This window comes from Hirundo rustica, chromosome 17 (assembly GCF_015227805.2).
Source record: "Hirundo rustica isolate bHirRus1 chromosome 17, bHirRus1.pri.v3, whole genome shotgun sequence".
Lineage (NCBI taxonomy): Eukaryota > Metazoa > Chordata > Aves > Passeriformes > Hirundinidae > Hirundo > Hirundo rustica.
The window spans coordinates 10,554,896-10,578,440 of record NC_053466.1 but is presented as its reverse complement, the minus strand read 5'-3'; the positions used below and the strand labels follow the sequence as shown (position 1 = coordinate 10,578,440).

The 23,545-nt window shown below is 45.5% G+C and overlaps 2 protein-coding genes across 2 annotated transcripts; one reads left to right on the top strand and one right to left on the bottom strand.

The window, feature by feature from the left end:
- Positions 1 to 245: 245 nt before the first annotated feature.
- POP5 (POP5 homolog, ribonuclease P/MRP subunit) lies at positions 246 to 1,752 on the top strand. The gene is made up of 5 exons (XM_040081246.2): positions 246 to 273; positions 344 to 486; positions 560 to 709; positions 1,214 to 1,297; positions 1,476 to 1,752. Exons 1-5 carry the CDS (start codon positions 254 to 256, stop codon positions 1,577 to 1,579), a joined length of 501 nt encoding a protein of 166 aa, XP_039937180.1. The 5' UTR covers positions 246 to 253; the 3' UTR covers positions 1,580 to 1,752.
- A 325-nt stretch (positions 1,753 to 2,077) lies between these two features.
- RNF10 (ring finger protein 10) lies at positions 2,078 to 22,710 on the bottom strand. The gene is made up of 17 exons (XM_040081242.2): positions 22,230 to 22,710; positions 16,466 to 16,668; positions 13,795 to 13,994; positions 12,679 to 12,769; positions 11,468 to 11,652; positions 11,254 to 11,390; positions 9,617 to 9,777; positions 9,148 to 9,276; positions 8,734 to 8,992; positions 8,376 to 8,509; positions 7,729 to 7,846; positions 7,301 to 7,402; positions 6,680 to 6,814; positions 5,791 to 5,888; positions 5,502 to 5,562; positions 5,193 to 5,351; positions 2,078 to 4,304 (listed from the first exon to the last, which is right to left on the bottom strand). Exons 1-17 carry the CDS (start codon positions 22,387 to 22,389, stop codon positions 4,228 to 4,230), a joined length of 2,409 nt encoding a protein of 802 aa, XP_039937176.1. The 5' UTR covers positions 22,390 to 22,710; the 3' UTR covers positions 2,078 to 4,227.
- Between the last annotated feature and the right edge of the window lie 835 nt (positions 22,711 to 23,545).

Sequence of the window (23,545 nt, the reverse complement as noted above, 5' to 3'; positions counted from 1 at the left end):
CTGGCTAACACGGCGGTGATTGGTCCCAGGATGGGCGCGATGCCCTCAGCTCTTTTCCAACGCAAGCGATGCTCACTCCGTGACCCGCCGGCAGCGCGCGGCAGCACTGCGCACGCGCGGCCCTCGGCGGGAGGACGGGTGGTGCTGTCCTCCTTGTCCCCGCCCCCGCGGGCGGCCCATTGGCTACCACGGCGGAGGCTCCTCGCCCATTGGCCGGGCGCGCCGTCCGTCCGTGCCGCGCGGCGCCGCCGCCATGGTGCGGTTCAAGAACAGGTGAGGCGGGCGGGAGGCGCCGCCGCGCTGCCCGGGTCGGTGCCGCCGCTCACAGCGCGCTGTCCCGCAGGTACGTGCTCTGCGAGGTGGTCTCGGAGGACCCGCGGTGCCGGCAGTGCATCGAGGACCGCGCGCTAGGCCTCGCCGTCAGAGACGCCATCGCGCGGGTGCACGGCGACTACGGCCTGGCGTGCTGCTCCATCTCCTTCACAGGTGCGGGCGGCGCGGGCGGCCCCGGGGGTGCGGGGTCCCTCCGGCTCCGCTCACCCGCGCGTGTTCCCCGCAGTGAAGTACCTGAACGCCTACACCGGGACGGTGCTGCTGCGGTGCCGCAAGGACTCGTACCGACTGCTGTGCTCTGCGCTGCCCTTCGTGCGGTACCTGGAGAGCCGCGCCCAGCGCTACCCCTGCTTCCTCAACACCCTGCACGTCGGAGGTCAGGAGCCCCCCGGGCCTGGGGGGAGGATGGAGCTTTAATCGCACCTGCCACGACCCCGTGGTGCTGCTCAGCGTGCGACAGACATTCCTCGTGTGTTACTAACGCAGCTACTTTCAGCAGATCTAAATAAGAAACAGGCACCAGCAGTTCTTTTTTGAAACCCTCGTTAATTTTGCTTGAAGCTTCATTACATTTATCACAAAACCCGAGCAGCAAATACAATGTAACATTATTTTAAAATATATTTTCAAAGTATAGTATCTTCTGTATTATGAAAATTAACGCCCAGGGGAACTAACAGGCACTGCCTGTTAGAAATTATTACTCCACCGCTTAACCTCAGCAGTGCAGAAAAGTCTACAGCCCCTTCCTGGCATTTGCATTAATAACCTTGTTTCCTGAGGTATGTCACTTGATACAATGCTCTTTGGGAAATACACGAGCAGCTCTGAAATAGCTGGTTGTATAGATTGTTATGTGCTGTTCTTGTGACTTCCACAGGTACCATAAGAACTTGTCAGAAATTTCTGATTCAGTACAACAGAACACAGCTGCTGAGGTTGTTGCAAAACTGTACAAATGAAGGTGAGTTGCTCCAGCCGCTTTCCTAAAATGTAGCCTCAATTCCTGGGGATTTTGCAGGATATGCTGGGCTGCTTCTGAATTCCGCACCTGAGAACTGTTTCTGTCTTTAGAAGTAGGGGATAGTCCAGTGTATGTGTAGAGATCAAGTAATAACTTGCTGTTGCTTTCTTTATTGCAGAAGAAAGACAATGTATACAGAAGTCCTTGTTGAGCTGTTCCCTTACAGAAGAGCAGTCGCAAAGTGGAGATGAGGAGGAGGATGATGGCACAGAGACAGACTGAATGTCACTTGTTACTGTTGACCTCCATTCTGTACTTTTTAATTGAGATGTGACTCGTTATCCTCAGTGTTAAGCAGTGCAGGGGACAGCAAAAGCATTTGTTCATATTTAGACTTCGTTCCCCATTCCAAATGTTCTTAAGATTTAAAAAAAATAAAACACTATTTCAATTAAGTAGGCTACTTGTCTATTCCACTCCAGGAGTCAAAACTACTTGCACTCCTGAGGAGTGTAGCAGCTCAACGTGTTCTTTGTGCTGAGGTAGAAGGAGCTTCAGGCAGCTGGCACAAACAAGGAATGTACTTACTCTCCTTCAGCATACAAAAGGCATTAATATCTTTTTTTACCTTATCTTTAAGTGCACTGTTAGCCACAGGGCAATCTCCCCTGCTTTGAGTGAGAAAAGCACCAGTTGTGTTCATGGGAGCAGAAAGTACGTGGAATGCATGGCAGAGCTGCAAGGCTCAACTCCATCCCCCCCCATTATAAAACTCATAGGTACAAGTACTGCTTAGATATTTATTAAGTTTACACCAATCAGTTACAGGAAAGTAGCACTGCTGGTATTATCTCGAATCCATAGGAAAACAAGATACAATTGAAGATGCTGTCCCCGTGGGGGACTGCCCCTGCAGCAGGGACAGCCTGCCTTGCCCGCATCACTTCCCTTATCCTAGTGCCTGTGACGTGTGGAGGTGAGTTACACCAGCTCCAGCTATTCTCTCTTCCCAATGCAAAGAAAAGTTGACTATAAATGTGCAGAGATAATAGAACACAACAGATACTGGTTAGACACTTAAGTAGTTACTCCTGTTCCACAGCTTAAAATGACTTGCTGTAAACACAGTTCACAGCATATTTGAGTCTCTCTTAGTTGCTTTCTCTGCCCTCACCAATTGTTTTCCCATATGCATTTTAAGTATTGACAACAAGAGTGTTACCACTTTCAGGCATCTTGTCTTAGTTTCTTTGCAGTCCCCTGACAATCTACTGTCTTTCCATTGAGTGGGGTTAGTTGTGACCAAGCGTGAAGTCAAGCTGCTTTCTAAGAATATTTTGCAGGTGTTTCCTCTATCCTCCCGTAGCAGTTGGAAGTATTCTTTACCTCCCCCCTCTCCTGTTCTTTCTGGCTTACAGCCACGTGTGATGGACCCTTTAGTACCAGCTTCCCATGAGGCATACACGTGGAGCCTGCTTGCTGTGAAATCAAGCACCCATGTACTGACATCAGCTTTTTAAACAGGGACACAGCCACTGACTGCCAGGGGTGTGGAATACCTAACTCCAAGTGCCTCAGACACGCTTCCTCGCTCAGATCAGTGTCAGAGGGACAGAGCACGCCAAAGCCTGTGCCACTGGGGCTGAAGACAACAAAAGACTGTCAGTCTCCCTCCCTCAGTTCAGTGGTACTTTGTACCAGCACCCTGCAATTAATTCTGCCAGCAGGAAGGTGAAATTCGAATCTGTGCAGCGTTCTAGGGCTCCACACTGCCATGACAGTTCAGCTACAGCTGAGGAAGGGTGCAGTACCGTAAGTGCATGTGCGTACGATTTATTGCAACTGTTGGCCTTGACTGGTACATTACGCCTAAAGTTCATTTTATTCAACAAAATCCACACCACTTAACTCATTAGCTCAAATCAGACCACAAGCAGTGCAGAATGTGACCACCCAAAGAAAGAGCAGGGAAGGGTCCAAAAGAGACAGATCAACTTAAATCCTAGAACCAAGCAGATACAGGCTCTTATCCCAGTACAAGAGAACCCCAGTTTCTACCTGGGGTATAAAAGTTATCTACAGACTTCAGCTATCAATTGTTCTTCCAACTCAAGAGCAGCCAGTGTCAAACCATCATTCAGATGGTTAGCAGGAGGCCCAGAAGGGGGTTTATTCTAGATGATCAGGTTAAAAAGAATGTGTAGCCCATGGTTGGCAAAAAACAAAAATTAGCAGCCTCACTCACCCACATTAACACAGACCTGAACAACTGAGAGAAGTCAGGAGGTTCCTTCTACCACTAAGGCCATTTTGAAATACACAAATCAACAAGCCACTTTAAAACCAAGTAGCCAAATTCTGCTTTACACTCACCTCAGCTTTGTATCTTTCCAAGCCAGGAGAACAGGAGGAATTCTTGCTCTTTAGAAAAAGAACAGATATAGCAGCTAGCACTCTAAAGCCAATAAGCTCGTTTGCCTGTTTCCAGTGCAGCCAAAATCAGTTTCTCAAGAGAGCAGTTTGACAGCTTTACTGCAACAGCACTACTGTCAGTCAGATGGACTTCTGCCCATGAATAATTTCAGGAAAATAAAGGCTCTCTGCCTTTTCTCTTGGCTAATATTGCAGTACTTTGGCAGTGCCACACAGCTGTGAGGACTTTCACACTGCTTATCAAGCCCAAAGGACTGACTCAGCAACTAGAAGCCTTGGCAGATTTGTCTCTGGGTTGTTACTTCCAAAACTCTGTTTCAGTACAAATTCATTAAGCAGTTGGAATCAAACCATATTACTTCAATATACTGTCAATGGTTTCCTCCTGAAGCCCCTAGAAGTCCTGGAAACACAAATTTAAATACTTAAACTATAGCAGCAAAACAAAGCAAAATTAAAAGAAAACCAGGAGAGGAAACTTCTCTTGAATAGCAGAATCACTTTGTGTGAACAACAGAGGTGCTGAATAATAGCTTCTGCTTCTGTTTCTTTCTTTTCTTGCCTCCCTTTTCCTCTGTGAAGAATTAAAATGATACTGTCATTCTTGTCATGGAACAGGAACATCACACACAAATGATAAATGGTCTTCCCTGGCTTAAGAGGCTTCTACAGATCCACAACACTTCCTATCAGTTCACTGAACACCAGGTAGTTTAACAAAAACATTACTCCAGATGAACTAAGGGAGACTATCGCACCTGAAATACAATTATAAACATGCCTAAATGATTGTAGAGTTGCTGTTGTAACAGCAGATCCTAGGACTGCGGCATCCAGCAGTTTGCTTTTCCAAAAAGTATCACTTTCATACATGTCCAAAAAAATCCCAAATGGAGCAGACATTCCACTGAAATTCCCAGGCCCTCCCATGTAACTCTCTCCATCATCCAGTGCAGTCTCCAAACAGAAGCCAAAGCTGAACATCAGAATTGAGCATTAAAAATAAATTTCCCCAGCCAGCACCAGGCTTAAGTTCACCTCAATTTGTTTCACATTCCCTAAGTCAAAATATCAGCTAGCAGTTACCTCGACATTTTGGTAAAACCGAAGTGGTAGTTCAGCAGCTCAGGTATTTTTAGTTTAGTATAACTTGAACTTCCTTAAAGTAAAGCTTAATTTAGGTTCCAGCAGAGACGTGGCCAACATGATTGTCAAAAGCCATCTTTGTCCTAACAGGATTCTTTACTGGTTGGAGATCTCAGCTCCCACTAAGAGGCTGCTTTAAGCTGACAGAAGTCCTAGTCAAGCTGTTCAGAAACCACAACGTGACAATTTTCAGAACTGTTCTCTGGCCAATTTTTGGTCCCCAAAATTGCTGCTTTCACTTCTCCCAGAGGAAGAAGGGGAAATACTTAGTTTCTTCACTTCAGGAAGTTTTCCTGCCTTTCCCCCTGCTTTTTACCTGATAAATGATCAGCTGTGGATGGTTTGTCCAGTTTCAGGAGGGCTGCCTCAATCGCTTGGCTGAAGGAATTCTGGAAGCTGGGCACAGGTATCCGGTCAGAGCTGTCACTTTCTCCATCACTGTCTCCAGGCACTGGGAGTGCCAGAGTGTTCTCATCTGAAAGAGGGAAGGATGTGCAGAAGGCTGTATAAAACTTTCACCACATAAATGTCCCTCCAAACTCCAGATCTTTCTTTTGAAGTTACAAAGTTTCTCACATTTAGAGAATGGTTAAGAACCTGAAGTACTAATACCAAATTTTCTTACCTTTTGTCTTTGGAGCAGGTTTAGGCCACGTTTCTGGTTTTGCCTTTCCAACTCTCAACATCTATCAAAGAAGTTGTAGGATATGATTAAATTCCCCATACTTGAACAATCCTGCAGACCTCCTAAGTGGCAAGAAAATCTAGAAACCCCTTCAAGCACTCAAACCTTATGATGTCTCCTGAAGATTTATCCCACATTGCTTTTGTAGGGGAAGCAATTGTAGTCTCAGCCTAATCCCCAACTAAGACACAGGTAATTCTGACAAGATTCACCCTGCTACGTGGTTTACCTGGGCAAAGGAAGGGAAGGGAGACTCTTCTTCCAAGCTTCCACAGAGCAATGGGCTGACCTGGCTGGCAGCAGGTGACAGCGGAGTTGGAATAGACTCTACAGAGAAAGGAACTGAGAATTAAAGCCAGTTGCATTTGGCCAAGGCAGTCATTATGCTGCTTATCAGGATGTAACAGAAAAAGTTTTATTATCCTATGTAATTAGTCATGTTAATCTAATTGGTTCTATCCATCAGTCACACAGTGGGATTTCTCACATTTCCTCAATCTTTTTATTTAAGGGAGATTTAAGTTTGTGTGTGGTTTTCTTTTGGTTTTGTTTGTTTGAGGGATTTTGTTTATTTATTTTGGGAAGCTGGGGGGTGCTTTTTGTTGGGTTTATTTTAGAATAACATGTTGGAAAAGATGGAGATGATAGAAAGGAAAAATGCTACTAGTGTTTTCCTGGCAAGCCAAATTTTCTTTCCTTTTTGGGGCAATTGTTTCCTTTCTTCTGCCTCGTGTAAAAGACGGGGTAACTACAGTGCAGCTCTCATATTATCAAAGTAGAGGCAGTAAAAAGCAGACAAAGGAACAGAATGTTTCTTAACCGTGTCTGCCTTTTGTGTCAGGCAGTCCAGGAAAGAATCACAGAATGGTCTGGGTTGGAAAGGACTTGAAGACCATCTCAATCCTCCTCCCTGCCATGAGCAGGCACACCTGTCACTACACCAGGTTCTCCAAACCCCATCCAACTTTGCCTTGAACACTTTCAGCGACAGGGCAGCCAGAGCTTCTCTGAAAAGAAGCTGTCTTTGGTCAGTATTGAGAAAGATTAGCTTGATGACCTGAGCACTAGATCCCAAAAGAATGATCAAGAGCTAAATGTGATGTTTTCTAGATGCTCACCTGTCCGAAACACAGGGCTTCTGCCAAGAGGAGAGTGACAGAAGTCCTGATGTTCAGTGCTGGCAGTTTCTCTGGGGCAAGAGGAAAAAGCTGGGAACTGCTGCAGATTCTCTAGAGCAATATGGACCTCTGGATCTAGAAAGAGATTTTAAATTAAAGCACTACACAATGTGGGGGAGGACTGTCAATATGCAAGTCACTTCAGGAGTCTAGGAGGTGCCAACTCATTTCTTTCCACCCTCTGTTTGGAGACCAGTACAAGCCCTGCTGCTGGATGGAAGCAGTTTCTAGGCCTTTTTTTGCCTTCTCCACTTTCCACTTTCCATCATGATTACTATAAAAACAGAGAGCAATGTACACCATGGAGATAGCTGTGCCCTTGAATGCTCTCCATCTCTCCCTAAATGCACAAGTATGCAGCAATTGCATAACATCACTTAACATCCTGACTCAAACAGCTTATGTTTTTCATTATATAGACATCGTTCCTAATACTTTGTAATCTTGTTCTAAGTACACACTGCAAACTACAGGCCTCAGAGGTCATCCTACAGCTCAAGAAATCAGCTCAGCAACGAAATATGACTGAAAACACACCAGTTATGTGCCACCATAACTTACATTTGCCCTGTTTCTTGTTTTCCTCTATCTCAATCCTGCGTTCGCGCCGTCGTTCATCGCGAGCTTTCTTCTGCCGTAGACGTTTCCTCTTTTCAAGGTCATCTAGGAGCAATGCACAGTACTGGATATCAAAAAAACCCACACCAATACTCTAGCAAGGTTTCCTCCAGCTTTGAGAACAATCTTATAACACATTAGCAACAAAATATACTTACAAACAACATATGCTCTTGCAAGCAGTTGGGATTTTTTTATTCTGTTTGTAATTGTTGTCTATGAAACAGTGAGTTGGGGCTGCTCTGTCTAGCAGTCATCACACAGTTGGTGCAAGAGGGGTAAAGCTCTAATGTATGTTCTTTTGTCTACCATTAAAGAGGTAAGAACAGCTTCCCGTTCATGGCAGAACCCACTAGAAAGGTAGAACAAACCTGAAAACAACTCTAAAGTCTCCTTCGAGATGACAGGGGGCTTCAGAGCCAGTTCACAAATGCTGAACTCACAGGTGAGGGGCAAGTGGCAGAGGTAGCGATGACGCTGTCTTATATCCTGATAAAGAGAGAGTGGTATGTCATCACAAGGACTAGAGGCAGCTACGGTGATGAATGGAGATAAAATGCACAACATTCATCAAATCAAATGGAAAAAAATAGCACCAGTGACACAATAGTTACTTTAAAAACTACAAACACATGACGGATGCCCTGAGTCAGAATCAAATGTCCCAAGATCTCCACCAGCTACATCACAATCAGACCTGGATGCAGTTACTCCAGCTCGCTTACTGATTTTCATGTTCTTCTTCTCACTCACATCCCTGGAATAAAATTCTGCAATACCAGACTTGCAACACTATTATTTTCGTACTGGACCTTCTAGGGAAAAAAACCAAACTACAGCACAGCCTACTTACCAAAAGCAATGTAAGGCCCAGCAGCTTTCACAAATGCCCTTCACAGATTAGCATCTCTACCCATTCATATTATTATTTCTTACTACTGAAGAGAATCAAGTCTCCTCTACAATGACCAACCTGCTAAAGCAAGGCCCTTAATCAGTAAGAAGATAAAATAACTACCTCTGTCATGGAGTAGCCAGTTATCTCCACTACAGCTGCAGTTATCTTCTCTGGACTCTTCTCCAAGCTGCCATATTCACGCACAAGGCATCGAACGTTCACAGGGTGAAGGTACATGCACTGCCCATCCTCCGCTGAAAGGCAAGACATCATCACTCCTTGTCTGCCTGTTCATCTTCAGTACCCTTCTCCCCACCTCAGGACATCCTCCACTAATAAAATTAAAGCTCCTTTCTGAGTTCCTGTGGTACTTTATTTCACAGGGGTTAGCTGCATCTAATGCACTGACACATTCCTCAAGGAGGGTCTCAAAGGAGGCATCTCTGCCCCTGTGATTCCAGGATTTCATGGCACTGACCTTGATAGAAATAGTAAAAAGGAGAGTTGCCAAGATGTCCACTGCTAACTGTATCTTTAGATTCTTGGCAGCTTGTTTCAGCTGGATTTGGTTCCTCTACAGTGTTCATAACAGGTTCTCCTACAGTGTCCACTTCAGGTACTTCCTCCTCATCCAGCACTGCCTCTTCTACTTCCACAGGAGGTGAAAAGGAACTTGCCAGGTCAGAGGAAGGCTCCACAAGCTCCTCATCGAATGCAGAGAGATATTCCACATCACACTACCACAGCAGAGAGGAGAGAGTTAGTACCACGCCACCTACTTCAAACATTATCATCTCTGCAAAAATCTTTGGCACGAGCTCACCGCACACTGCAGTGTGAAGTGGCAGAATTAAGTGTTAACAGGATCTGCCAGAGCAGATTTGTCACCCACCTTTTTCTCTTGGGAAACAGCAGGCTCCACAGCTTTGGAGCTTTCTAGAACCAATTCTTCCACAGCTGCACTGATTCCAGCAATGCCATTGTTTTTATCCTGGTCAGCAGAGAGTGCTGTTTCTCGCTCCTGCACATCATCCAAAAGGATCAAGTTTCAATTTGCCATTTAAGCCAAGAGACCACCCCCACAGCTATTTTTCCGCCTTCCCCTGGCATTCCTTTACTGGAATACCATCCCATAAAACCCATCCTGCTGTGTTATCCTGAACACCACATCAGATATCTGGGACCCCAAGGCTATGGTCTCCTCCTCCAAGGTGTACAATGCTACTCCAGCAGCAAACTCCAGCAACTTGCTAGAGACCAGAATAATCACACACAACCATCCATGCAGCAGAACAGGGATGCCCAGCACTCAGCACACTCATTAAAGAAAAGCTACTAAAAGCCTCCCAAGAGGTTGTTACCTTCAGCTCCTGGATAGCTGCCTCAATGAAGCAGGCTTCTGGGGTGTGTTTTTCCTCCTCATACTGTTTCAGCAATGCTGCTTTCTCCTCCAGGATCACCAGCTGCAAGACCTGCTCTCTGGATGCCAGAAGCAGCTTTGAATACTGACTGTGCTGCTCATCTGCACAGAAGGAGCACCAAACCATTAATATCTGCACACAGAGCCACCAGTTTGGGCTGCTGCTTCTTCTGAAGTTTTGTTACTGCTCACTTTTGTGAGTTAATCCCCCAGGGCAGACAGCACTCAGCGAGAGTTTGATACAGACACCACAAATTACCATTGTATCACAAGCTGGTGTCACACAGCTGCTCTGACACCTCTCTCCCCCACACAGCAGTTCATCTGCCACTTCACCACTAAGTTGCTACACATCAGTAAAAATCAAGCCTAAACTTCTACACTGTAGGAGCAACACCTTTGAGAAACCTTGAGGGTGTCAAAGCTTCCTGAAACAATGCAGTCTGCAGCTTCTTGCTCCTTCCTCAACAATACTGGCGTTGGAAATTTCTGCAAAGCCACCCACCCTGGTTTGGCTCAAACTAGTTCATAAGCCCATATGTACTAAAAATGCACACAAAACATTATTATGAGGTTCTTACAAGAAGCACAGCAGAAACAGTAAGCTAAAGAACTGCAGTTTAGCAAAAGGTGACCACTGCTGTTACTTTACAGCAACCATAGCATCCCATATGAACACAGTCCCTGTATTCCCTGCTCCCCAAGGGTCCAACCTTGTCTACAGTCACCAAGTTAATTGAGAATTTCCTGGCTTTAGAGTGTTCTCAAATCCTGTATTTGTTCTTTTGTTTGTTTTATGAAAGTACTTAAGTCCCTTAGTTTCAAATATGGAGAAACATGAAAGACCGCAGTCTGTATGCTGGATACCCATCACACTCAGAAGATCTGACTTTTTCCAGAGTTGAAATGCATGCAGCCTCTCCTAAATGTGACTGCAAGATGAAGTGAGCCAAGACAGCCCACAAAGCAGCAATGTTCAGTAAAATTATTTCTTTAGTCACAAAATTTTTGCGATACTAACAGATAAGATGATGATGAGTTAGTCACACTCTCGACTGGAGAAAACTGAAGATGTCAGGCAACAGATGTTTGGAATAGGTTTGCAATAATTTTGATTATTTCCCCACAGCATTCACTGACTTCAGTTGATAAGTGAAGATGATGAAAACCTTGTTGAAGATTACAGCCTTGAAATAGTTTAGACACAGAGACAGTTATTTTTGTGAAGCTGTATAATGAGTCAGGAGGAAAAAAGTTAAGGACACTGAAGAGCCAATAAAAGCAGTAAGAGTCAAACCAATGACTGCAGGATACAAAGGACACATCAAACTATAAGCAGTGACTGTAAAGGCAGGAGTCTGCAGTTCAGTCACTTGAAGATACACAGCATACAAGTTAAGCCTTTACAGAAAAACAGTGTGAGTAGGAAGTTTACTGTTAATATGTGGTCATTCAGCTGCTGCTAAGCCCCACGTTTTACAGTGTGATGTTTTAAGATGACAGCATGGCATTGCCAGGGTCAATTTGTCTCTACACAAATCCTGGTCACAGTCAGCTACAGGATTCAGACACACTCACCTCTGATGTAAACAGGCTGAACCACGTTCATCCACTGGGATTTGGGCAGTGCTACCAGAACACCTTTCTCTCTTCTCATAAGTTGCATGGTAATGGTATCACCAATTGCATACTGACGTGTTTCCATAGCAACAACACTGCAATGTACGGAGGAGGTCAGCAGTGTAAAAATAACATTTCCATAAGATGCACGATTTAATGAATATTGTCTCACCTCTTGAGATCCTTCTTATGAACAGAGCCGTAACAAATAGGACACTTACTCCAGGTCTTCTCGCTCAAGGAGAGATAGTGAAGGATACATGCCCAGCAGAAGATGTGCCCACAGCGGGTGATCTTGGCGGCGGTCGGTGGGTACAGACATATGGGGCAAGAGGGCACTTCATGGCTACAGATGCGCTGAAATGGCACAGGAGACGAACAGCACAAGTTTTAGACTCTAAAATCAGTTCCTGGGGTCCAGAATAAGCCACCTGTAAGATCTACTCTAACGTATTATCTTCCAGCTCTTTAGGCTGTGTTTATTTACCAAGAAACTAGCGCACTGTGGACTAACACCTTCAGACTGCACACAGAAAAAGCTTCTAAGCGACCCATCTTATTTCTTCTATCTTATTTCTACTCCAATGACATTAAAAAGTGAGTCTTCTCACGTTTCCCCTCTAAGAGCCAGCAGCATCTTCATCATGAGAATTCAGACAGTGAGAAGATGGCAAGCGAGCTCTGTGGCCTCTCCCACAAGCAGACTTGTGCAGCCCTGTGTAACTGTGAGACTGAACTTACCCACTTCCATGAACATGCTAGGTCTAGCCAGACACTTTGGTAGCATCTCTGTGTGGCAGAGACATAACTGCCAAGGAGGCACCTGGGTTTTTCCAGCTCTCTTGTAGTGACAGGTAACAGTAAGCCTACCTCCTCTCCACCTACACCACGCAGCAGACTGTCTTGGCAGATATAAATTTCTGCTTGAGGCAACCCAAAACTTCTGACCACAATTCTCAAGAGATTTTCCATTTTGTTGCTAGGCAAGATAGGCCACCTATGCACAGAATAATTCTTCAAAATTCTACACTCTAGTCCTCTTCCATGGACTCATGCCCAAGTTTTCTGTTAATATCTCGATCACAAGGACTCTGTCTACAGAATGTCAGATACTATTTTTGATGAGCTCCCATCTGCGAAAGCAAGAAGAAGCTGCTAATTTTCCTAATAGATTTTAGCACTTCTCTTTTCCTGTCATGAAAGTATTTCATAATATATTCCATGACAGATCTTTCCCAGTATTGTGGGAGTGACAGAAAAGGCCTCAACTCCAAAACAGCTGAGTTTTATGTAACATCACAGAGGGAAAGAGCTAGTTAAAGACAGGTTGAGGTTCTTAAGAAGGAAAAAAAAAAAAAAAAAATCTAGCCCATCACAACTGACCACTTGCTCCACAAAGTCCCAGTTGACCAAGGTATCTGGATCAGCAAAGTGGACTGTGTAGTCCTGTTCTTCAGAGACAACAAACTGGCAGCTGGGGAAAGGCAAAGAGACAGATGATCCACTCAGTTGTTTCTAAAAACTTTTTGAGAACTACCCTATAGGATTCTCTGAGCTTCTTCTTTGTCCAGCAGAAAACTGCTGGATGCAGTCAGTAACTTCAATCAACAAGCAATCATGAGTTCAGTTCACAACCAGATTTTCAGAATACAGGTGTGTCTAATTTCAGTCAGACACATCACAGAATAAGTACAGCATGAGCCAGGCAGACTGGTTTTCGAGAAAAAGTTTTGTAAGAAACAGTCAGCTGCAATGGGGAATCTATTAAAAAAAAAGAGACTCCACAAAGGGAAAAATATTGTCACAAAAACTACAACTACTGGGCTTCCTGCAAATAGACTTCATTACAATAAACCACAAAACATTATGGAGAAATCAGAAGCATCAATGCTGAAAATACTTTTTATCTTTAATATTATCAGAGATAGGATGTCAAGTTCTGGGGAAATTTCCAGTCAAAAAGGAATTTATGCTACTAGGTTACTGTATTGATGATCATTTGGGTTATACTACATACTTTGGGGCCCACCAAAAAAAAAAAAATAAAATAAAAAAAAAAAAAAAAAAAATCAGCATTTTAAGAGCTAAGACCCATAAAAGTAATTGCCTTTGGGACTTAAAAATTCAGAACAGCTTTCATGTAGCAACTGCTATCCCTTCCATCTCAACAAACCAACTTTTGGAAAAATCCACCATCTTCTATAAGGAACTACACAGATTTTCCCAAATAGGAGAGTCTTATCCCAAAGCCACGCTTGGAAATAAGAGCAGAAGGTTTTTGTTTGTATCTAAAGGACTCACTCCATCAGATACCTTGCAAATAGGTGAAGACAAATCCCTTTAAAATACAGTCATTACCACTAAGAACACTACAGAAAGGTAATTCCACCCTGGAAAAGATTAATACAGTTGGTCAAGCCCAAATACAATTCCCTGGCGGGTCACCCCTTAGAGCTCCATGTCTCTGCTCTCTAAGAGCCCCGTGGATCTCCCACTCACTTGGCCTGCAGGAAGAGCTCCTTGTTGAACGGTTTATGTCCCCACTTGTTCCTTTTCCCCCAGTTGCCATGTCCATTCCCATCAAAATGTCCTGCTTGGCCACGGGGTTCAAAGGTGAAGTTCAGTAAGTGGTTCAGATTAATCTTCTTGGGACCAGAGAACTGGGCAGGGCTGAACTCTGCCCGTTGAGCCTCTGCTACCTAAGAGAGAACAGCATTTGTTAGAAATTGCTGGAGCTTACAGCAAAGGCAGCAGTACAGGTGGACACCCAGGCTCCATCAGTGATAGCACACAGAACATGCATCATTACTCACTCACCTTTCCCATCCCTGTTCTGCAAATCAAGCAGTGCAGCATTAGAAATGCACGAGAACCTGAAAGTCAGAACTCAAGTGGTCTTACCCCACACTGAGCAAAAGGAGAAGAGAGTTAAAAAAACCCACAAAGACAAGTAAAAGCTGGCAAAACAAAGTCAGGAAGTTGTTCAAATCCTGACAATACTCTTTTAGACAGTAATACAAGCCTGATTGCTATTTGCACAGGCTGTACTTGTTTAAGTTAGTTTTCATATAATGAAGCAACGAATTAGAACTTAACAGAAGCAGCAGGTGAATTTTCAGCCAGTGATCTAGGTGAGAAGTGTTGCTCATCCATCAACACCAAAAAAACAGAGTATTAAAGCCCACAATCACTCTACAGCATTTAGATCCACAGCAGCATAAAAGCCTCAGTCTGGTTTTACCTTGATATCAGCAAGGCAAATACAATTACTTTCACAATACCACTATCACCTGTAAATTTATGTCCCTGGAGTGGTTGGACACAATCTTCAGAGAGCAAACTTTGGCCTGTTTAGAAGACTGGTTGGCAGAGTCCCTTGGGAGGCAGTGCTGAAGGGCAAAGGAGTCCAAAAGACTGGACATTCCTCAAGAAATCTTAAAAGGCACTGGAACGTGCTGTACCCTTGTGCCAAAAAATGAGCCAAAGATGAGGGAAGACCAGCCTGGCTCAACAGAGTTTTAAATGGAACTCAGGAAAAAAAGGAATTTATGACCTGAGGAAGAAGGGATGGGAACTCAGCAGGACTACAAGGATGCCATGAGGTTATGCAGGGAAAGAAGTGAAGGGCCAAAGCCTGACTAGAACTTCATCTGGCCACTGCTGTAAAAACCAAAAAGGTGTTTTCATAAATACATCAGCTATAAAATGAGAGCTGAAGAATATCCTCATGCTTTATGGGATGCAGAAGGAAACACAGTGGCAAAGGGTGAGGTTCTTAATGCCTTCTTTCCCTCAGCCTTTAATAGTAAGACCAGCTGTCCTCAGGGTACCCAGCCCCTGAGCTGGAAGCCTGGGACAAGGAGCAGAATGAAGCCCCATGCTGCAGAGGAACTGTGACCTACTGTGCCACTCAGACAGCCCCAGCTCCATGGGGCTGCATGGGATCCACCCACGGTGACTAAGGGAGCTGGCAGCAGGGATCATCATTTACCAGCAGTCCTGGCAAACTGGAAGGTCCCAGCTGACTGGAAGTCAGCAAACGTGACACACACCTACAAACTGGGCTGGAAGGAGGATCTGGGGAATTACAGGCCTGTCAATCTGACCTCCATGATGAGCAAGGTTATGGAGCTCATCCTACAAGCCATCACACAGAGTGTACAGGACAACCAGGGGATCAGGCCCAGCCAACGTGGGTTTATGAAAGGCAGGTCCTGCCTGACAAACCTGACCTCCTCCTGTGACAAGGTGACACAGTGCATGAGGGAACAGCTGTGGATGTTTTCTACCTGGACCTTAGAAAAGCCTGTGGCAGTTTCTCACAGCATTCTCCTAAAGAAACCAGCTGCCCATGGCTTGGATAAGTGCACCACTCTGAGTAAAAAACCTGTCTGGATGGCTGGGCCCAGGAGTGGAGGGACATGGGGTGACATCAGCTGGGCCCCCACTAGTGGGGTTCCCAGAGCTCAGTACTTGGGCCAGTCCTGTTTAATGTCTTAATGATCTGGACCAGGGGACTGAGGGCACCCTATGCAAGCTCAGAGATGACACCAAGGTGGGTGGGAATGTAGATCTGCTGGAGGATAGGATGGCTCTGCAGAGGGATCTGGACAGGCTGGACTGATGGGCCAAGGCCAAAGGTGTGAGGTTCAACACCACAAAGTGCCAGGCCCTACACCTGGGTCACAACAGCCCCTTGGAATGCTCCAGGCCTGGGAAAGAGCAGCTGGAAAGCTGCCCATCAGGAAAAGACCTGGGGGTGTTGGGACACAGCAGCTGAACATGAACCAGTTGTGCCCAGATGGGCAAGGCAGCCAATGGCACCTGGGCTGTACTAAAAATAGCGTGGCCAGCAGGAACAGGGCAGTGAAATTGTGTCACTGTATATTTTCACAAAGGACCCACGTCATGAGATGTGTACGTGGTCTGTCTTGGCACCCATTCCTGGGATGGCATTTTTCCTTAGAGCACAGAAAAGAGCATTCCTCTTCTGCAGCTGCCAAGTTGCTCTGCTCACACTCCCTCTGGCATCTCAACGATGTCAGCACCTCTTATTACTCTCTGCCTTCCCATCCCAGGAACTGAACACAGCAGACCTGTCTAGGCAGGTCAGGGTGATCCTCTCATCCCAAGAAAGGAGGCCTTGGAGTCACAGCATTACACTTCTCACCTCATCTCGTCTTCCACCATTAGAAGAGCTAAAAGGTTTGCCACTTCCGCCGCTGCCTCCCCTTTGAGGGGGCATCTTGTTAAAAGCTTTGCTTTTCTGTGAATTGGAGCGACGGGACTGACTGGAAAAGTTCTCATTTTTTGAATATGAAGTTTCTCTTTTACGATTATAACGCTGTTTGGATCCACTCGCATTCTTTCCATCTGAAAGGAAAATAAAAGAAGAATCAGATCAGCAGCCTCAGAGCTGGTCCCATGTACTGCACCTCAGCTAAATTCACCTCAGCCACTATCTTAAGGGTAGTGTTTATCAGGACATTAAATCCCCCCAGCAACCCAAACCACTTCATTCCTATCATTGCCCAAAGAGCTGGTCAAAGAGTTTAAAAGAATGTATTTGCTGTGCTTTATCTTTTATAAAGAGTTGAATTTCTTTTTTCCAGATTTGGAATTGCCACTATCAGATATCAGTGTGTTGCCTGGTACATTAAGTTATAAATACTAACATCATATACCACATCTTCATGCCCCATTACAAGAAGTGACAACAACTAGTTATTTTTTTCATTTAGTTTGCCTAAAACACGCAATTTATCATATTTATACACATAAAATATATTTTATAAATACACTGCTGCCTGTGTTTTTCTTGAAGGCTTCCATTGCCTTTTTCACTCACTTCTGCACTCTATGCTTAAAAGATCCCAGCAGATCTAATTCTGTTTAAAAAATACTTTTATGTCATCAGGCCAACAAATGCTAATTGATCTTGAAGCACAAACCAAACCCTTTGTGGCCTTGCAGGGCACATACCTAGGATCTAAGTACCAAGTCCACCAACCTATGCAACAAGAACTGTTTGCCAAAAACTATTTAGCACACCACTGACCCGAACACAGGACACAGCGGTGAAGCACAAAGCAAAATAATGCAGGAACAGAGCAGAAAAATCAGTCCAGCTCTTGAGAGAGGTTTTCTGTGCCTCAACGGCTGCTAAATCAAACTGCTAGAACAGAGTTAATACTATGAAGGTATTTCTAGTAGTCTTAACACAAGATCAGAGTTGCCCAAGGACACAACAGGCCGTGGACTGGGTGCTTAACCTGGCACTTCCATCACCCACCCCAGGTTTTATTTGTAGCAGAGGAATGGTGATAAGCTCAGAAACAAAACTCCTCGGGCCCCACAAGACATCTATCCACACCAGCCAGCCCCAAAGGCACTCTGGATACTCAGTAAACATTACACAAACAGCAAGACCTCACACAATATCTAGCTGCATTTTTATAAAAGCCGATTAGTTTCCCTTTTCCCACTTTGTAGTCTTCCTGCCCACACCTTAACATAAATCTTACATGGCAGGCAAACATATCACTGTGATTCAGGATCACGTTTCTCATATGGGCAGTTTCATTGCCAGGGCTTCCAGTTTTTCCCTTTCCTAGCACCACTTCCCATCTACCCAAGCATTTAAAACAGCTGGAATGGCATCATCCACATAAAGTATCTTCTGTTGCTGCTGTTATTTCAAGTTTTTTCTTCCACCTGCATCCCCCAGAAAAGGTGAGCTGAGAACAGGATGTTCTGTATGTTATTGTATGTTACCAAGGATCCAACTTTGTAAGAATAAATTAAGTAATAAAAGTGGCTGGACCAGGTTCTGTGCTGTCTGCTGTTCTTGCACTTGTCAGACTCCTTTGGCTGCAACTACAGCTAAAACAGGACACTACCATTACTTTCACACGATGTGACAGGCCCATATTGCAGAGAAACTTCATCATCAGAACTGGCAATCTACTCTGCTATTCAAAAGGCTGATCCTTTAATTCAGAATTAAACCAACTCTGTCAGAACCACAGCTGTGTAACTCAAACACATGCCTGCATAGCTGGCAGTGCTTTAATGCACATCAGGCTAAAAAGACATGGCTTGAGCGTTATCAGGAAAAAACACACCAGAAACTGCCAAGTACTGAGGGTGTGACCAGGTCTGGCTGAATGATTAGACAGACCTTTTTTGAGAATGTTTGTAGGGAAGAAGGATTACCCAACACCTCAGAGTCTCTGGTAAAAAAATAAGTAATTTTGAAGAGGTTTGGAGGTTTTAAGTTATTCAGAAGAAGTGTCTGTCTAGAGCTCAACTACCTTCTTAAATCTGTAATTTCAGCAAATGCACTAGAGGGGCACACACCTGTTGTGTCTGTACCACTTTGCAGTTTCTCTGCCATCTTCAAATAGGGAAAAGAAACAACTCAGAAGTCAGTTTAAAGTGGGTGTTTACAAGGCCCCAGAACAAGGAACAGCTCATCCCTGGAGCTGACAGAAGAATTTCCTACCACTTAAAGTTTCAATCGAGTTACTCACCACCAACTTTGTCAGTCAGATGGTTTACACACATTCCTGTCACGCTATAGGTCCTTTTAAGGCACCACCTAGAGCTTCGGGAGTCACTTTAGTGACTCTCACATTTTATAGGAAAGAACTCTCCACTTGTGCCTTTTTTAAAAGGACCCTACAACATTCTAACAATGCTTCAAACCTGATTTTACAGATCAGCACTTTCACCCCCCAACCACGAGAATAACTGACCTCAGTAGAAACCTGGTCCGTCAGAGTAGTAATGAAATTGGTCAGCAGACAACCAGGAGCTTGGAGAATGCATCTGTAAATTGGAACAGCTTTCCCGCACCCTGAATCTAAACAAGGCTGTTCCTTCCAACCTTTCTAGCATGCCACACGTCAGGGAGCTCTCTGCTTTCTATCATCCATGCCAGCACTCCCACAAAGAGCAGGGCAGGACAGGCTGCACTCAGGCATAGAGAAAAGTGGAAGATTCTCACTGCCATCCCCTCTTGAGAGATCCCAGTTTTAAGAAGGGTAAGTTTGGATTTGGTAGTTTCTTTTTTGCTTCTTCTCTTGGCAAATTAGGAGTCAGCAACAGCCAGAGAGCTGGTGAGGTACTTACTCTTCACTAGGGTCCCCAGCTACTCCTCTTGCTGTTTTCATGGCATCTAACCTATATATATATACACACACAGATTATGTGGATTTATCGACCCATTCACACTCCAAGAGACTTATAAAAAACACTGTCTGTACAATTTAAAAACACTAGCAATAAAACTGTCCTGGCATTTTGGAGCAAACCCTGAGATTTGTGGTTTCTCCTGCTGCTAGAGGACCTGTATCTCCAGAGAGGAGATGAAGTTCACAGCATTAGAAGCAGCTGTAGGCTATCACCTGGGCAAATACTGGTTTGCTATTGGGGTGAGAACTGCAGTTTCCTTCCACCTTTTTCCCCCTCTTTTCTGCTGAGCTGTGCTGAAGCCAGCAGCATTGCATAAGGGGTCTGGATCACACTAAAGCCACAGGGTGGTTTCATGAGAACACACAGAGGCCACTGCTGCTGCTGCCAAGGCAAACATCCCAGTGAGCAGGAGGTGACCGAGCTCTCACAGCCCAGCCAAGCAGCACTGGGTGTGATAAGGCCCAGGAATGTTTGTGACAACTAACACTGTCCATCAGCTCTTGAGCCTGCAGAAAACCAACAAGCCTATGTTGCCTCAGCTACTTTATTCCACTCTAATTGGATGTGATTCCTGTTGGCACACTAATACAACATAGAGAAACTTTTCTGTTGGAAACTTTCAGTTTAATTTAATCTCTGAGGCCAAATTTGAAAGATAGATGGAATCAAACTTCCACAAATACAAGGGAATACAGTACTCTGTTTAGCCAATTTCCAGTGAAAGAGAAACTACCATAAAGATTCAGGAATATCAATTTCATTTCGTCAGCTGGACAGTTACAGCAGGTAACTCAGGAAAGCATCAAATGGCAAGTGCTTGACTGGATTTAACCCAGTGCCCATCTGAGCAAGGTCTGTGCTCCACAAAATTACATTCCATTTCAGAAGAGATTGAAGATTTCCAGAATACATCCTGTACCTGTCCTTAAAAGGGTGCACCACAACAGCTACAAGGACAGTGATAAGGAACTCAAGAAAAAGATTCCATATGGTGACATGCCAGGGTCCTACACAGAGCAGCTATTAAAACATAAACACAGTTTTACCCAGCTGCATCCTTTGTAGTTATTTGCCCTAATTTTACCAGTGGAATATTTTCATTTTAGTTTTCAGTACCCTCCAGTTAAGATGTTCCTAAATAAACATCTACTTCTATGAAAAGAGATTCTAATTTGTCCGTGTCTCTTTGATTGTAAAGGAATCAATTCATCCCTCTGCCCTCCACTGCAGCTCAGAAACAAGTATCACTGAAGTGGAATTATGCTACGACAAAATTTTTCCTCTGTTTTATTAAAAAAAAAGAGGTCTTAAAAAGTGTTGGCATCTATTTAATTAAAAGTTTTGGAGTAGAAGAGAATCATGATTTCTCTCCCCACTGCTCCTGTGCTACCAGTGCTATTATATTTCAAGCCTGTGAAAGGTGGCACTCCACAAAAATTACTTAACATTTTTTATTCTGGGCTGGAACAACAGGCCTTTTACATCCTTCCTCAGTCCAGATACTTCATGTCTTCTACATGAAGGGATACCAGCCACAGCACAAATCATCTAAAACCCTTCCTGAAGGATGTCTGTATTCTGTGAATAATCCTCCACAGAGCATCACACACCACTACAAAAGAAGCTGGAGTAAGGAGGTGTCTCTTTGGCAAGACAGGGACAGAAAAAGGCTTCCAAGTGTTTGAATTTGAAGTTAAAATTTCACTGTAATTGCACAGTTACAGCACAACCTGGGGAGCTGCGAGTGAATCACCTCCCATGTTCCACTTCTGTCAATCCTGTGGAAGGTCAATTAATACAGGTGGAGAGCAGGTAATACTTGGTTATCCAGGACATGATCATGCTTAGAAGGTCCACAGACGAGTCAACAAACACCTTCAAGATACTAATTTTGTTAACCCTCTGGACTGCACTGCTGCTTTCTCAGAGGCCTCAAATAGTACAGCTGAAACAAACCCCTGAGGAGGAAGGAAATTAGTACAGCAATGGTGCTGTAGCAACCTGTTGACAGACTCTCATATACTTCAAGGACTTCAGGCACCAATTTTAATCGCTACTGCCCCATTTCTAGGTTTTAGGGGAAAAAAAAAAAAATGTTGCCAGGAACGCTCTCTTCCTAAACAAGTTTAGAGAGTGAAATGGGCTTAGGTCTTACCTTGAAATGACAGGAACCACACCGGCTTCTGACAAACTGCTCTGTCAGCAGAACCAGCTGTTTGCAACTCCAGGTGTGACACTTTGGGTTGAATGCCAGAGGAACAAACAACAGCCACCTAACTATGAGCTCCCCCAAAGCTGGTCACTGAAACCCTGGGGCTGTGCTCAAAGGGGAGATGCTGTGTACGGACACCAGACCCCCCTCGGTGAGGTGTGTCACAACCGGTACAAGATAAAGCTAAGGGCTCTATTCACAGGTACCGGTGAATGTATGTTCTTACTATAGCACCAGGGCTTTAGCGCTCAAGCTGATTAATCCGATACTAATGAAGATAAAACATTAATCCTTACAGGGAGAGGAGAGTAGGACTTCCAGCCCACCCAAGAGCGAGCAAAGCCGGAAGAGGATGGAAAAAGAAACCAAAAACAAGCAGTGACCTGAAACGCCGCCTTTTAAACCCAGCTGAGACACAAACAACCCGAAAAGGCGAAGTTCAGCTTCGCCACAAACCCAAGGCCGTCTGTCCCGCAGCCCCACGCTCACCCCCTCCCTCCGTGCGGAGCCCCCTCCCGGCCCTTACCGCCTTTGGGCTTAGACTCCCCCGCGGCGGGCCCGGCCGAGGCCGACCGCGGCTGCTGCCCTTTGCTGCCAGCCGAGGATCCGGGCGCACCGGAGCCGCAGGGGCTGCTCTTGTCCATGGCGGGGGCTGCGGGGGTCGCGCCGGGCGGGCTCTGCAGCATCAACGGGCGCCCCGGGCGAGCGGCGGCCCTGGGCGAGGGGGCACGACGGGCGCTGGCAGAGCCGGCGGGGGCCCAGGCTCATGGCCCGCGGGGGCGACCGGCGGGGGCGGCGCAGCGCGGACTCGGCCTCCTTCATGGCGACATCTTCTCGCTGCTCCGCTCGAACCGGGGAAGGCCGCGGGAGGCCGGGCCGGGCCTGCGGGGCTCCGGGAGAGGGGGAAAGAAGAGCTGCTCACGGAGCCCCGCGGGGCCCGGCGCTGCTGCCGCCCGAGGGGTCGGCACCACCCCGGCACCCACCGGCTGCTCGGCGCCGCACCGGCCCCGGCTCGGCCGCCGCTGCCCCGTAATGGCGACGAGTCGCCCGCAGCAGTGGCCGGACCCGGATGCAGCCGGCGCGGGCGGGCCCGCGGGCATGACGGGATTTGTAGTCCTGGGCCGCGCCGGGAGGCCGGGGCCCGCCCCTCGCTCCTCGCCCGGCACCCGAGGGATCGCCCCCGCCTCAGCAGCGCCCGGCGGGACAGACAGTCATTTGGTCAAAAATCATTGCCGCCCATTTGTAGCAAATAACCGCAAAAGTTAAAAAAAAAAAAAAAAAAAAAGGTACCTCATCAGGCCTACTTGAAGTGGTATTTTTTTTTAACTTTTCCCTCAAAGCAAGAGGGGAAAAAAGTCCACAAGGCAATTCGGATCCTAAAGGCTTTTCTTTTAATTTTTAAAATGCATTCTTGAATGCATCTCCTGATGCCTTTTCCATTATTTTAGGGATGAGAGCTTCAAGTTCTGTGGGAGAGCAATTCCCAGGTTCTTAAAAAAAGTATAGATGGAGCATGTAAGGGTATCTTTACTTCCATAACCCATACCATGATCTGAACCTACAGCGCCTCAAGTAAAAGCTTCACTACTAGTTTTGTATGCATAGGCCACGTGCTCTGTAACACCAGGATGATCAACAAATCTAGGAATTTGTGTTTTACACATTTCAAACAAATCCTCTATAAATACTATTTTAAGAAAAGCCTCATAATGGCCTTATTTTAATACCTGATTGTTCCTATTTAGGTCTACTATTCTTAGAATTACTGGCCAAACTGTGAGTGTAGTTACCACAGTGTTTAGATCTTCTGGATCTGAGGGGGAAAAAAACCCTTAACTTTCT